The sequence below is a fragment of the Myxine glutinosa genome, chromosome 4, assembly GCF_964187855.1.
Source record: "Myxine glutinosa chromosome 4, kmMyxGlut1.1, whole genome shotgun sequence".
NCBI lineage: Eukaryota > Metazoa > Chordata > Myxini > Myxiniformes > Myxinidae > Myxine > Myxine glutinosa.
The window spans coordinates 78,570,038-78,582,152 of NC_136264.1; the positions used below are offsets into that span (position 1 = coordinate 78,570,038).

The following is a 12,115-nucleotide window of genomic DNA, read 5'->3' on the forward strand; positions in this document are numbered from 1 at the left end:
AGCAACCGTTGCCGAGTCTGATCCACCTTCTCCATTCAGCATGTCTCCGAGGTAGCAAAATGTTTTCACACCTTCCAGCTTCACGCCGTCTCCAAGATCCAACTCAACATTTCCTCCATCTGCAGCTCCCTCTGTGCACACCTTACATTTGAATATAGCTGCCACACTGGTTAATCACCCTCTCAGACCACTACATTTTTGATGAACCCACTCAGCGCACATTGTACATTGAATGGAGTTCACTCCGACACTCTTCCTGCACACAGCACAGGGCCACTTCCCAGTTCTTTCCACCTCACCACATGCTTTACCACTTGCCATCACCTTTGTCTTTCCGATATTCACCTTCAGACCTTTTGTCTCCATACATTCCTTCCACTTGTTCATCTTTTCCTTCAGTCCATCCATACTTTCTGCAATCAACACCAGATCATCTGCATACAACAACTCCCACGGTAAACCCTCCTTTATTAGTACGATTGTAATTAGTACGATTGTAAGATCTGTATTAGTACGATTGTAAATAAAATGTCTAAGAGTTGAGGGATAAGGGAGCAAAATTCTATGATTGCATAAATGTTTACAAGGTTGAGATGAATATATTTGGAGGAGTAGCAGCTAAAATACTCCAATACCTATTTGTTGGATTGGTAATTATATTGACAATAGTTTTAGTGGTGGCTTGCTTAAAAGCTTTGGTGACAGTGTGTCTGAACAATATAACTAACCATGAAATGGTGCTGAGAGAGGAACCAAATGTGAACTCAAATGAGGAAGACCTTTATGGTAACTTGGAAACAGAAATAAAAAGACTGAATCACATACTGATACAAATGGACGAGATAGAGTCGGAATAATACCATAAATAGAATGTTATGAATTGTGCCAGTCTTAAAACGCCTGTGAACTGATATCACCAGAAGTTTGAAACCCTGAAAATTGATGTGGCATAAAGCACCATTTTTAAAGATCAAATACTACGAGTAGAAACTATTAAAATAATTCCTCAAGGAAAAAAATTAAAATAAAATAAAAAGTGAGGAATCTATGATAATGAATACATTATGCATAGTTTGTGTGGGATTAGGTATTCCTGTTTGTGATTTTAGTTATATTTACCTATTATTAAAGAACTTATTCCTCTTTGATTGGCATTACAAAGACTACATGATTTAATTTTTCGAACTATGTTAACCTGAAAGCAACTTTTTATAACTTTAACTTTAACTTTTTATTTTTATAAACTTTATGTTAACCTTTGTGAAGTATATGAATAAATATAACCTTATGAATGGTTAAAGGAAAACAGCAAACTGTTGCATGTGAAGCTGTTATAAGATATACATGATCAGTTAGCACAGCGGTTCTTAACCTGGGTGTCGTGATGCCCATGGGGGTCGTTTGGGGTTTTTCTGGGGGTCATGAAGGGGTCATAAATAACATATCAATTTGTTGAGCCCATTTTTAGGAACCTAACAAAGATACATACCACACACAGTATTTTGTTTGCGTATGCGCGTACGTATACGCACACGAACTGTGTGTGGCCTGGATCATGTGTGATCGAGGCTCATGCTTGTCAACTGCCATGTGTTAGCGTTCGTGCATGGCCAAACTGTGAGTAGAGTAGGCCTTACATATACCCATTTTCACTATAATTTCACTGTGATTTTGCCTTTTGTTCGTGCATTCCGTCACATTCTCATCACCTTTCTCATGTCTTATTTTGCTTCACAGGTTGTGAACCATGTCTGCCAAGAAGCGCACGTATGAGCATTTATATATTTCATTCATTTCTAAAAGCATTTCTCAAGTTCCGTTTCACAAGCATTGTTCAAAAATCCGTGGTCAAGCCGCAATGTGTTATCTGTGCCAAGGTTTTGAGCCACGAGAGCATGAAGCTCAGCAAAATGAAGATCCATTTGGAGTCTTGTCACAGCGACCTGGCGGAAGGGCGTGGACTATTTCAAACGAAAAGAAGCCGCACTCAAGGGATCCCGCATCGATTCGACGGGTCACTGCGCTCGTCAAAATGAAGCAGCGCTGGAGGCTTCATACTGGATTGCTTATCGAATCGCACAAACTAAGAAACCTCACACCATCGGTGAAGAGTTTATCAAGCCATGCCTTCTCGAAGCAGCCAAGTTGGTGCTGGGGGAACAGCAGTCAAACAAGTTCAGGCAGATTTCCCTTTCGAATGACAGTCAAAAGTCGAATCTGGGATATGAGTAATGATATTCTGCTGCAAGTAGTGAGTGCTGTGAAGGGCAGTCCAGTGTATTCACTGCAACTGGACGAGTCAACAGATGTTGCCTCATGTTCCCAACTGCTAGTCTACGTTCGTTACCTCGACGGAGAAGCCATGAAGGAGGAGCACTTGTTCTCGGAGCCATTGACCACTACCACTCGGGTAGAAGATGTGTTCAGAATGCTGGAAGCCTTCCTCATCAAACATGAGCTTGGCTGGGAACGACTTGTCGGGGTGTGTACAGATGGGGCACCTTCCATGGTCGGATGCAAATCCGGCTTCAAAGCCTTCGTGATGGATGTCGCTCCCCATGCCTCCTTCACCCACTGCAGGATGCATCGCCATGCTTTACCGATGAAGACTCTCCCTCCGGGTCTTCAAGAAGTGCTTTCAGATGTGGTGAAGATTGTGAACCACATCCGAGGGAGCGCAACAAACTCAAGAATCTTCAAAGCGATGTGTGAAGAAATGGGCGCCGATTTCACTGTTCTGATATTCCACACAGAGGTGCGCTGGCTTTCGCGTGGTAAAGTTCTCAATCGTGTGATTCAACTTCGAGAGGAAATAGCGCTGTTCTTGGAGAGAGGGTGCACCGAGAAGGAGAATCAGCTTCATGAAAAGATGCAGGATGAACTGTTCGTGATGAAGGTTGTTTACTTGGCTGACTTCTTCGCCGAGGTGAATTCCTTGAACCTGTCACTTCAAGGAGACCTCCCAATGCTACACACGGCTCGTGACAAAGTGGCAGCGTTCAGGAGAAAGATTCACCTTTACCAGAGAAGAGTCCAGGACGGTGACACGACTATCTTCACTGAGATGACGACTCTCCTGGATGCTATGCCAGATGCTGAATGCCACTTCCACAAGGAGATCTCAACCCACCTTCTGGCAATTAGTGAAGCCATCGAACGTATCCCTCATCAAGTGGAACAAGTGTGCAAAATTTCAACATGATTGGATGTATGGTCTCAAAGCTATGTCTTTATTGTTGAAAGAAGAAGAAACGCACCATTTTGTCCTTCCAGGACGTCATCACTATCACACGATCTCCCGCGGTCATTTGAACCTCAAATAAAATTATAATTGAAGATTTGTCAATGGAAGAGGTATATTAACAAACAAATGAAACAGATTTGGTCAAATTCTGACTTTTTTTTTAACTCGATCGCATTTCACACAAAGTTGTGGGAAACTAAAGAAGAAGAAACCTCCTTTGGCTTCTCAGATAAAATAAATAATTCTGTCTGCAATTTCAGGTTAATTTTCTTTTAAAAATCGCTTTTTCTGCAATCATCAAGCCCTCACCGATGGCTAATGGCTAACCCCCGCTCTAGCAGGGAAAATGGCCTTTAAAATGCATGTTGTTGTTGTGTTGTATCGAACGTTACTTCCCCAGACTGGACGACCGCTTTCATGATGAGTGGATCGTCCGACCCTTTTTCGTTGAAGATGGTGCCATCAGTGATACTGATGTGGCTGCGAAGGTTGAATTTTACCGAATTCGTGAAGATGCGCAGCTCAAACGTGACTTTATGGAACAAGAGCTCGCCACATTTTGGCTGAAAGTGAAGGACTGTCCTGTTCTTTTGAAAAGGGCCCTGACCCTATTGGTCCAGTCCCCCTCAACCTATCGCTGTGAGGCTGGATTCTCAAACATGGTAACTCTGAAAACGAAGGCACACAATAGGCTTATGATCGACGCTGACATGAGGTGCTGCCTGTCGAGCATTCGTCCTCGTTTTGATCACCTGAAGGCTGCAAAGCAATTTCAGCCATCCCATTGACTGAGTATTGGCAGACATGTTTTAATAAATCGGGCTTGCTATGAACCATTGACACATGTTTCAAGGCATGTTTTAATAAATGTAATAAATTTTTGTTTCGGGGGTCACGGTACTGACTGTTATGTGGTCCTCCCGATAACTACCTGGTCTCGGTGACCCCCGGACCGTGAGAGGAACTCCGCCAGAAAGATCAATGATTTATACGCTTTCGTAACGCAATCAATATGAATTCCAGTCAATAAGAAACCCCACACCAAGGATCCGGAATAACCAATAATATTTTCCCCGAGCAATCAACAATCAACCACCATCAATAACCATCAACAATCAACAATCAATCACTAAGATTCTTAAGATGGCTATCTTATATGTGTGTGTCCCCTTTCCCCCACTCCCGACCCCTCGGGTACTCACGACCCCTTTTGTCTCTGTCCCTCACAATGTCTCTGGGCCCCTCCTGACCAAGATGAAGGTCGGCTTCTCCGCACACGGGCGGTTGAACGAACCCCTGGCTGACGTGCTCCCAAACGTGCACGTCTCGTACCGGGGACAGCTGCTGCAGCGCACACCTCCTTGCCACGCAACGGGGCAAAACCAAGCGTGGCTTGCCACGCGCGTGAGGCCCAAGGTGCGACCCGTACGCGTCCTTGTAGACGGTGAGGCGAACTGTGCCGGACGCTGGGTTCCGTGCACGGACCCACGGCAACTTGACGTGTCAAGGGGTAAGTACCCTGCGCAGGTAACTCCTTTTGTCAGACGGGCTTTCAAACGTAGCAAACGTAGCGTCCTCCCCGCTGCTCAATATCGATACCCTCGCCTCGGAGCTCGGCGAGGAAGAAGAAGAAGATCGTCGCTTCTCCAGGACCTCGTGTCTTTTTCCTTCCGTTTCCGGTCTCCTTTTTCCCAGAAGGGCTCCCGACCCTTTAATCACAACAACCTTTAATCGACTACACATTGATACGCAAAGACCTGAATAGTAATTCACATGAATTCGTAACACTGACCAAGAATGTCTGATTGGGTCGTTGGGCCAAAAAGGTCAAGAACAACTAAGTTAGAACATGGCAACATCATGCCAAGATGTACCTGACCTGATCTAGGACTAGAGTGTGTTGAGAGCAGATTCAGATATGGCTGAATGAAGAACAGAAATAAATAAAGCGATAACTGCTTTGGAAAGAGTGCGAACAGAAAACATTTGGCAAGAGATGAGATTATGTGTGGCATACACCCTCCCTTTGAAGAATGGCAAAGGCATCTTCCTCTGTAAGTTTGGAAAAGGATGTTCACCTTCACCAAGAAAATTTTTGTGACCATTTGCGTGGATCACATTGTAATAAGTGGGCGAAAGGCGATCACTTGCTCCAGTTCAGTGCCTGGAACATCTAACACATCAGCAATTGTTGGATGACATGTTACTTGCAACTTCTACTGGACGCTGTGACTTTATGTCATTGCTCCAACAACGGCCAGAGAACCAGCGTGGAGTTGTAAGTGGATGGCCTTGCCTCTTTCTCTACACTGGGCTTCCATAATGGTGGATATTTGTTTATATGAAGCCTCTCCGAGAATGGGTGGAGCTACTGTCGAAACGGAGTAAGACACACCCCCGGACAGACAGACAGACGGACAGAATCACCGTAGCCTATTATAGTATAGATGAATTAAATTTAATATTGAATTAAATGTTTGTTATATTATTACTTAATTAAATATTGAATGTTTTCATGAATTAAATATTGAAGCAGAACATGCACAAAAGCATAATCTCCACATATGCATCGTACAGTGTGTGGTTCATAAATATTGCAAGAACTCTGTATTTGGATTCCGAATGAGGCAACTTAGTGCAGAGGAAGGACGAAGAATCGTGTGAAGTGCGAGCCTTTCCTGACACGAGGCACTGTGTTTACAGGTAAACGGGGATGGTCAAAGACCTGTGTCAATGTCAAATAGGGCAAGCTTAATTTCTTGGTGGGACATTGTTCCTGCACATCGGGGCACGTGGGGCAATTACAAAGTGATCTTAGAAATTAGTGATTTATTAAATACCAAGTAATCGTAGTCGTGATGGCACACTTTGAATGTTGCATATTTAACAACATTGCATGTTTCGTCACGTGACTTGCCATTCTTTGGTCATTGTTTGATATAAATAAGTTATGAATGAATATGGAACAACTTTTGTGGGTCTTGCAAATAATTTGAACCTCGTGCTCTTGTTTATAAAGCTCTTTCACAAACCACTTCATCAAATACTGCATACAAAGGTTATATCTATTACGTCTGCACGTAGGATGCACCCGATTTGTTGTTTGCAGTGTACCAGCCCCACCAGTGATTTTATGAACCATCGAATCAGCTCCTTTCAGGTGAACGAGGTGGGTGGCTCTGAAAAGAGCCGTTGTGGGTTTTGGGCAAGTGAGATGAGGAGGTACAAGAGAAACTTCACCTCGACTCTCTCGTCTTCCCTTCCTCTCACTTCTTTTTGAGCGTCGCCTTCTTGTTCTTTAACACCTTGGTTGCAAGTTTGAACTTTGGTTTCATCGTCTTGATCTTTCCCTTGGTCTTAGGCAGAACCTTCTTCACGTTTTTCTTCACCTTGGCAGGCGACTTACTGGATCGCTTCGAAGAGGCGGCGATAGATCTTTTCGGTTTCTTGGGAGATACCTTCCGCACCACCTTCTTCACTGCTGGTTTTTTGGTCGCTTTCTTGGCCGCTTTAGACTTGATTGTGCTCTTCACAACTTTTCTGGGACTGGTGCTCTTCTTCACTTTTGCACTCTTCTCCTTGTTCAGTTTGAATGAGCCGACAGCGCCCGTTCCCTTGGTCTGCACAATATTTCCACTTGCAACGAGCCTCTTCACAGCCGAATTGATACGAACGGAATTCCGATGGAGATTGTAGCCATCTGCCCCCAGGGCCTTTTTCAAGGCGACAAGCGACATACCATTTCGCTCCTTGCTCGATCCCACCACCTTGATGATCTTTTCCGAAAGGGTGCCGTCAGTCTTCTTCGGGGTCTTGGAAGCGCCAGGTTTATTCTTCCCTCGCTTGACAGACGGGGCCGAAGTTGAAAGTTCTGCTGAAACAGGAACAGTCTCCGACATTTCGCACCAACAAGAGTATGAGAAGTAACACAAAAATCCAAAACGAAGTACAGTGTTGCACAAATAAAGCGTCCCTTCACCACGTCGCCTGTTATAGTGACGGAGCGAAGGAGCGGACGTGGTAGAAATCAACGTCAGCGTTTGGAGTCGTTCACCGTTTCCGTTTGTGTTTCCTGCATCACTTTGAGCTTTGTTATTCACATGAACGATAACTCCATGCGCAATGCGCACAATCGTTTCAGGTACAAGAACATCCCAGCAAACGGAGAGAAGCATCTTTTCAAATATCTGGACCTTTCGCCGCATTCCACGACCCGACACGGCAGATGGCCGATCTGCTTTGACAGAACATTGCTAACTCGAACACGTTCTCGGGCTTCGCCCAAGGGGTTTCTATGCTCAGAATAAGATTTTCACGAGCAAAATATCTTCTTTGACCCGACATAAACCTCACAGAGTTAATGGTGAAATATGCACCTGTCTGCAGCCACCTTTGCAAGGCAATGAAACAAACATGAAAAAACTCCTTTTTGGAGGTTCGTGTCGAGGTCATCTCAGCATGGACCATCACAAATGTGAAAAGACTTGGTTACCACTTACCAACAGCACAAGGGTGTAAGCAATGGTTGGAAAGTTTGTTTTTTTTTAATCCAAGCGCGAATAAAATCGTCGACCCGAATCTTGTGTCGTGCTTCGTGTGATGTTCTGTTTGCATCCAGGTTTTGTAAACGAACCTGTTGTGATATCTCATTCACATTTACCTGACTGGTTCAATTAATCCCCTGTCGTCCAAGAAAGGTGCAAGGTCTTCCATGCAGCATCTTCAAAGATCTTCGACGCGTTAAAGTAAAGCTTCGTAATAATAGCGAAAGGTTCTGCTGTTCACTGGTTGAACGTCACGATAATTTATTGTGTTTCAACCGCAATGAAATTACATTTATAATGGACGGTGGTTCATCGAGGTTAATGTCCGCCAAAAAGGGCAGTTTTACTTTTCTTGAAATCCAAACTGTCATGAAAATATCGATCCTTCAATTACTTGAGACCTTCGAAGCGTATTTGCAACTTCGGGTCGTTTGCGTTTGTTGTTTATTTTGGCAAAGTTCTGCAGTTGTGTTCAGAATGAAATCGCCGTTAATTATTGCCGAAGTTAAACCTCATTTGACAAGATTCTGTGTTTCTTTGAGCGAAAGCGAAGGGACCGCAAGAGCGAGTGCAGTTGCACATTGTTAAAGCTTAAGGACAACGTGCGCATGCGCGGCTAGAGAGGTGAAAAGGCAAAGAACACACGCGCGGACGTGGTAGAAATCATAAAGGAAGCACCGCTTCACATCGAGAAAGTAATGAACCGTATGAGGCAAAATGCAAAGGTTAAAGAACAAATAGTCACATCGAGCTCTCCACCAATATAAAGCCTCAGTACAACTATCATCCACACAGAGACGCGAACGTTCGTGGTTTTGCTGATTTGGGTTTAGAAGCAAACCGTGTGGTCATGTCTGGACGTGGAAAAGGTGGAAAGGGTCTCGGAAAAGGAGGTGCAAAACGTCATCGCAAGGTACTGCGTGATAACATCCAGGGAATCACAAAGCCTGCGATTCGTCGCCTTGCTCGTCGTGGTGGGGTAAAGCGCATCTCGGGTCTCATCTACGAGGAAACCCGTGGAGTTCTCAAGGTGTTCCTGGAAAATGTTATCCGCGATGCTGTTACCTACACGGAGCACGCCAAGCGCAAGACCGTTACTGCCATGGATGTGGTGTACGCTTTGAAGCGCCAGGGCCGTACACTCTACGGGTTCGGTGGTTAAACATTTTGGGGGTGGTGTTCATCAACAGCTACAACAAAACGGCTCTTTTCAGAGCCACCACCTCATTCATGAAAGAGCTTCAGGCGTCTCGAACTTTATGATTTATTCTGTGGCACCAGAAATGCAATGGAGACAGCTCCGTTTATTACTTTGATTTCGACGAGGTGAAAAGGTGAGATATTGAAGTCTGAAAGATTAATTGGAGGCTCAAAAGCCAAGGAGCCCGAGCACTTTGTTGCAGTGATGTTTCGTGCAATTAGAGGCCACGCTCTGAACTGAAAGTTGTTTTAGGAGAACAGTTACATGGCTCGACGAAAGAGCTGTTTCGGGCGAAGAGTAACTGAGAAATGGAATTAATAGATTTTCTGAGTTCGTGGTAACTGCCCCATCAGTTCCGATATACTAGAATATAAGACCTGTCTCTTCGCTGATGGCAATACCAATCTCTGCTGCAATGGCTAATCTTTGGGGAAACAAGAACGCCACTCATTCGAGCGCATACTCCCGCTGTGGGTCAAGTTGGAATGATACGTTTTGTTTAACATCCCCTCTCCCCAAAACAAAAAACAAAAAAGAAAGTAAGGCCTAACTGTCAGAATTTATTTTGATATATCTCGGAATTAGAGAGAAAACATCATTTAAGAATAAGAATAAAAGCTTTAATGCAGTAAAACAAAAAGAAATTCCCAAATAAAATTCCTGGATATGGAATAATATCCTGAGCTTCACCAAAAATTAATCAATTCTTCCTTATCCCAAGCGCAATCATCTCACCAACTTTCATCCAAATCCGTTGAGAACTTTTCCAGATATCTTGCTCACACACACGAACACATGCGCATACGGACGGACACCATCGGATGGATGCATTACTCCCTGGCGGGAGTAATAAATAAAGTAGAGGATTCCTGGGAGATTCTGTTCTCCGTGCAAGGATAACCAACCTCACGTGTTGGCATTTGCAGTTTTGACACGCGTGTCCATGTACCCATAATAAAAGGTATTTCTTTTTTGGGATCACAAACACCCAAGAGTTTCGCGAATTCACCATAGTTGGATTTATTGAAATCTGTTAATCCGTCTCAAGTTATGTCACGACAAACAGACAGTCACGGGTCCTTTTATAATATAGATTGGAGCAGATTGGACAAACATGGTCCTCATCAAATTTAATCATGACTGCCGAACATACATACCCACCTCACAATAAATTATGTTCCAACTCATGACACAAACTAAACCGATCCATGGAATTAACAGGAAGTTTTAACAGGACTACTTTTAACTTCAGTACAATGTTGATGATTACCTGACCTGCACATTAATATGAACGACATTTCTAGTTACAGATAAGATCACGTGGTTCTTTCACCAAGGAAGGACACGAAGAGGAAAAGTCGCACTCCATTAAAGAAACATTGAGTGGCTCTGAAAAGAGCCGTTTGGGGATGAACTCGAGAAACGAGTCCGAGCTCACTTGGAGCTGGTGTACTTGGTCACGGCCTTTGTACCTTCGGACACGGCGTGCTTGGCCAACTCCCCGGGAAGGAGCAGACGCACTGCCGTCTGGATCTCCCGCGATGTGATGGTGGAGCGCTTGTTGTAATGCGCCAGACGAGATGCTTCGGATGCGATGCGCTCAAAGATGTCGTTAACGAAGGAATTCATGATGCTCATCGCTTTGGAAGAAACACCCGTATCGGGGTGAACTTGTTTCAGCACCTTGTAGATGTAAATGGCGTAGCTTTCCTTTCTGCGATGACGCCGTTTCCCGGGACCCTTCCGAGTCGCTTTGGAAACGGTTTTCTTCGAACCCTTCTTTGCTGCCACTTGCTTGGGCTGATCCGTAGGCATCACGAGTCGATATTGAACCAGTTAAATATGAACCTTCAGAGAAAGAATAAGAAGACGAGTGTGAACGATTCCCTCTTATAAAGGGTTCATATGCAAATATCTGGATCACAAAGCGTTTTGAGGTGGAGAACACAAACTGATGCTCAGTCATTGGTTAGATGAAAAGTGGGCGTGTATCAATCTTGATCCGAATTTCCCTTCAAAAGAACTAAATTCGTCATCTTCGTATGAAATTCAGTAAAGTTATTTGGATTTCTCTTTTTGTGTACAAATCATGGCGTTCTGTCACTTCCAAACCAAATACAGAACATTCGATGATTTTATGAACTTTGCACTTGATGCACAATAACCTAGAAAACAACAATGCGTGAGAGAGGGGTCATCGCAGGTGTGTTGGCTTTTTCCAGCCTTAACAGTTCAAGGTGCGCAAGGAATTTAGACCCAGCAGGTGTCCATTCGGCCCGTCATTATTGCACCTCATCAACACCAAACCAATTTATATCAAAAATGAGAAATGTTTTTTTTTAAATATCAGTTGTTTCTTTACGGGGGTAGGGGAGGGGGGACTTCTTCTTTGCGAAGACGGTTTTTGTGGGAGAAACATCACATCGACCATACCCCACATCTTGACGAGCGAGACACCTTCCCTCCCCCACCTGCCCACTTCCCCCTCTCCTCCTCCCTCCACCCACCCTCCCTGCCCCCCCACCCTCTTCCCCCCTCTCCCCCACAGCCAACAATCCGCAATGGTGTTCACAATGACCCATCCTTGCTCAAGCTGCTGTTACATATTTATATGAATGTATGTGAATTACCATTCGGGTCTTTGCTTATCCGTGTGTAGTATATTAAGTTGTTGTGTAGTTGTTGTGGTTGGAGGGTCAGGAGCCCTTCTGAGGGAGTGGCCGGAAACGGAAGTGACCGGAAACGGAAGAAGAAAAGACACGAGGAAAAAGGGACGAGTATTATTCTTCCTCGCCCCGCTCCGACAAAAGGTGGGATCGACCTTGCGCTGCGTGAAAAAGCGGCGTTCCGATCCGAAGCCTGTCTGGCGAGAGGAATTACCGGGACGTGTATCTGCCCGATGGAGACGGCAAGTTGACGTGGGGCCGTGCATCGACCCCGCGTCTGGCCTCGTTCGCGGCACCGTCCAAACAGACGCGTGCGGGTCGCACGTTGGGGCCTAACGCGCCTTGCAAGCGGCGTGGGGTTTGGCTTGCTTTACCGTATCCGCTGCGCGTGGCCACGAGGGGCTGCAGCCACGGTGCCTGGTACGATACCTGCCCGGTGGAAACACGTCCACCCGGGGTT

General features: G+C 44.9%; 5 protein-coding genes across 5 annotated transcripts in view; 2 read left to right on the forward strand and 3 right to left on the reverse strand.

The window, feature by feature from the left end:
* Window positions 1–1,858: 1,858 nt before the first annotated feature.
* LOC144891621 (protein FAM200C-like) lies at window positions 1,859–4,032 on the forward strand. The gene is made up of 2 exons (XM_078775258.1): window positions 1,859–3,183; window positions 3,645–4,032. Exons 1-2 carry the CDS (start codon window positions 1,859–1,861, stop codon window positions 4,030–4,032), a joined length of 1,713 nt encoding a protein of 570 aa, XP_078631384.1.
* Window positions 4,033–4,288: 256 nt separating this feature from the next.
* On the reverse strand, window positions 4,289–7,535 carry LOC137424844 (uncharacterized). The gene has a single exon (XM_068112703.2). The coding sequence runs from the start codon at window positions 7,447–7,449 to the stop codon at window positions 6,511–6,513; it is 939 nt and encodes a 312-aa protein (XP_067968804.2). The 5' UTR covers window positions 7,450–7,535; the 3' UTR covers window positions 4,289–6,510.
* Window positions 7,536–8,616: 1,081 nt separating this feature from the next.
* Window positions 8,617–9,151, forward strand: LOC137424874 (histone H4). Its single transcript, XM_068112742.2, has one exon. The coding sequence runs from the start codon at window positions 8,639–8,641 to the stop codon at window positions 8,948–8,950; it is 312 nt and encodes a 103-aa protein (XP_067968843.1). The 5' UTR covers window positions 8,617–8,638; the 3' UTR covers window positions 8,951–9,151.
* Window positions 9,152–9,587: 436 nt separating this feature from the next.
* LOC144891762 (histone H2B 1/2-like) lies at window positions 9,588–10,804 on the reverse strand. The gene has a single exon (XM_078776052.1). It carries the CDS (start codon window positions 10,802–10,804, stop codon window positions 10,424–10,426), a length of 381 nt encoding a protein of 126 aa, XP_078632178.1. The 3' UTR covers window positions 9,588–10,423.
* A 2-nt stretch (window positions 10,805–10,806) lies between these two features.
* The window catches only part of LOC137424845 (putative E3 ubiquitin-protein ligase makorin-1), a 78,684-nt gene continuing 77,375 nt past the window's right edge, over window positions 10,807–12,115 (reverse strand). Inside the window, exon 6 of the mRNA XM_078776053.1 lies at window positions 10,807–10,837. Within this exon, the coding sequence (XP_078632179.1) occupies window positions 10,826–10,837 (12 nt within the window). The 3' untranslated portion in view covers window positions 10,807–10,825. The remainder of the gene's footprint in view (window positions 10,838–12,115) is intronic.

What these genes read in the sequence shown, in the direction of transcription:
- LOC144891621 (XM_078775258.1), top strand. Translation starts at nt 1,859, where the DNA reads ATGTGTTATCTGTGCCAAGGTTTTGAGCCACGAGAGCATGAAGCTCAG. An exon ending in CCTCATCAAGTGGAACAAGT is followed by an intron (nt 3,184 to 3,644) that starts GTGCAAAATTTC and finishes TTACTTCCCCAG; the next exon opens with ACTGGACGACCGCTTTCATG.
- LOC137424844 (XM_068112703.2), bottom strand. Translation starts at nt 7,449, where the DNA reads ATGCGGCGAAAGGTCCAGATATTTGAAAAGATGCTTCTCTCCGTTTGC.
- LOC144891762 (XM_078776052.1), bottom strand. Translation starts at nt 10,804, where the DNA reads ATGCCTACGGATCAGCCCAAGCAAGTGGCAGCAAAGAAGGGTTCGAAG.
- LOC137424874 (XM_068112742.2), top strand. Translation starts at nt 8,639, where the DNA reads ATGTCTGGACGTGGAAAAGGTGGAAAGGGTCTCGGAAAAGGAGGTGCA.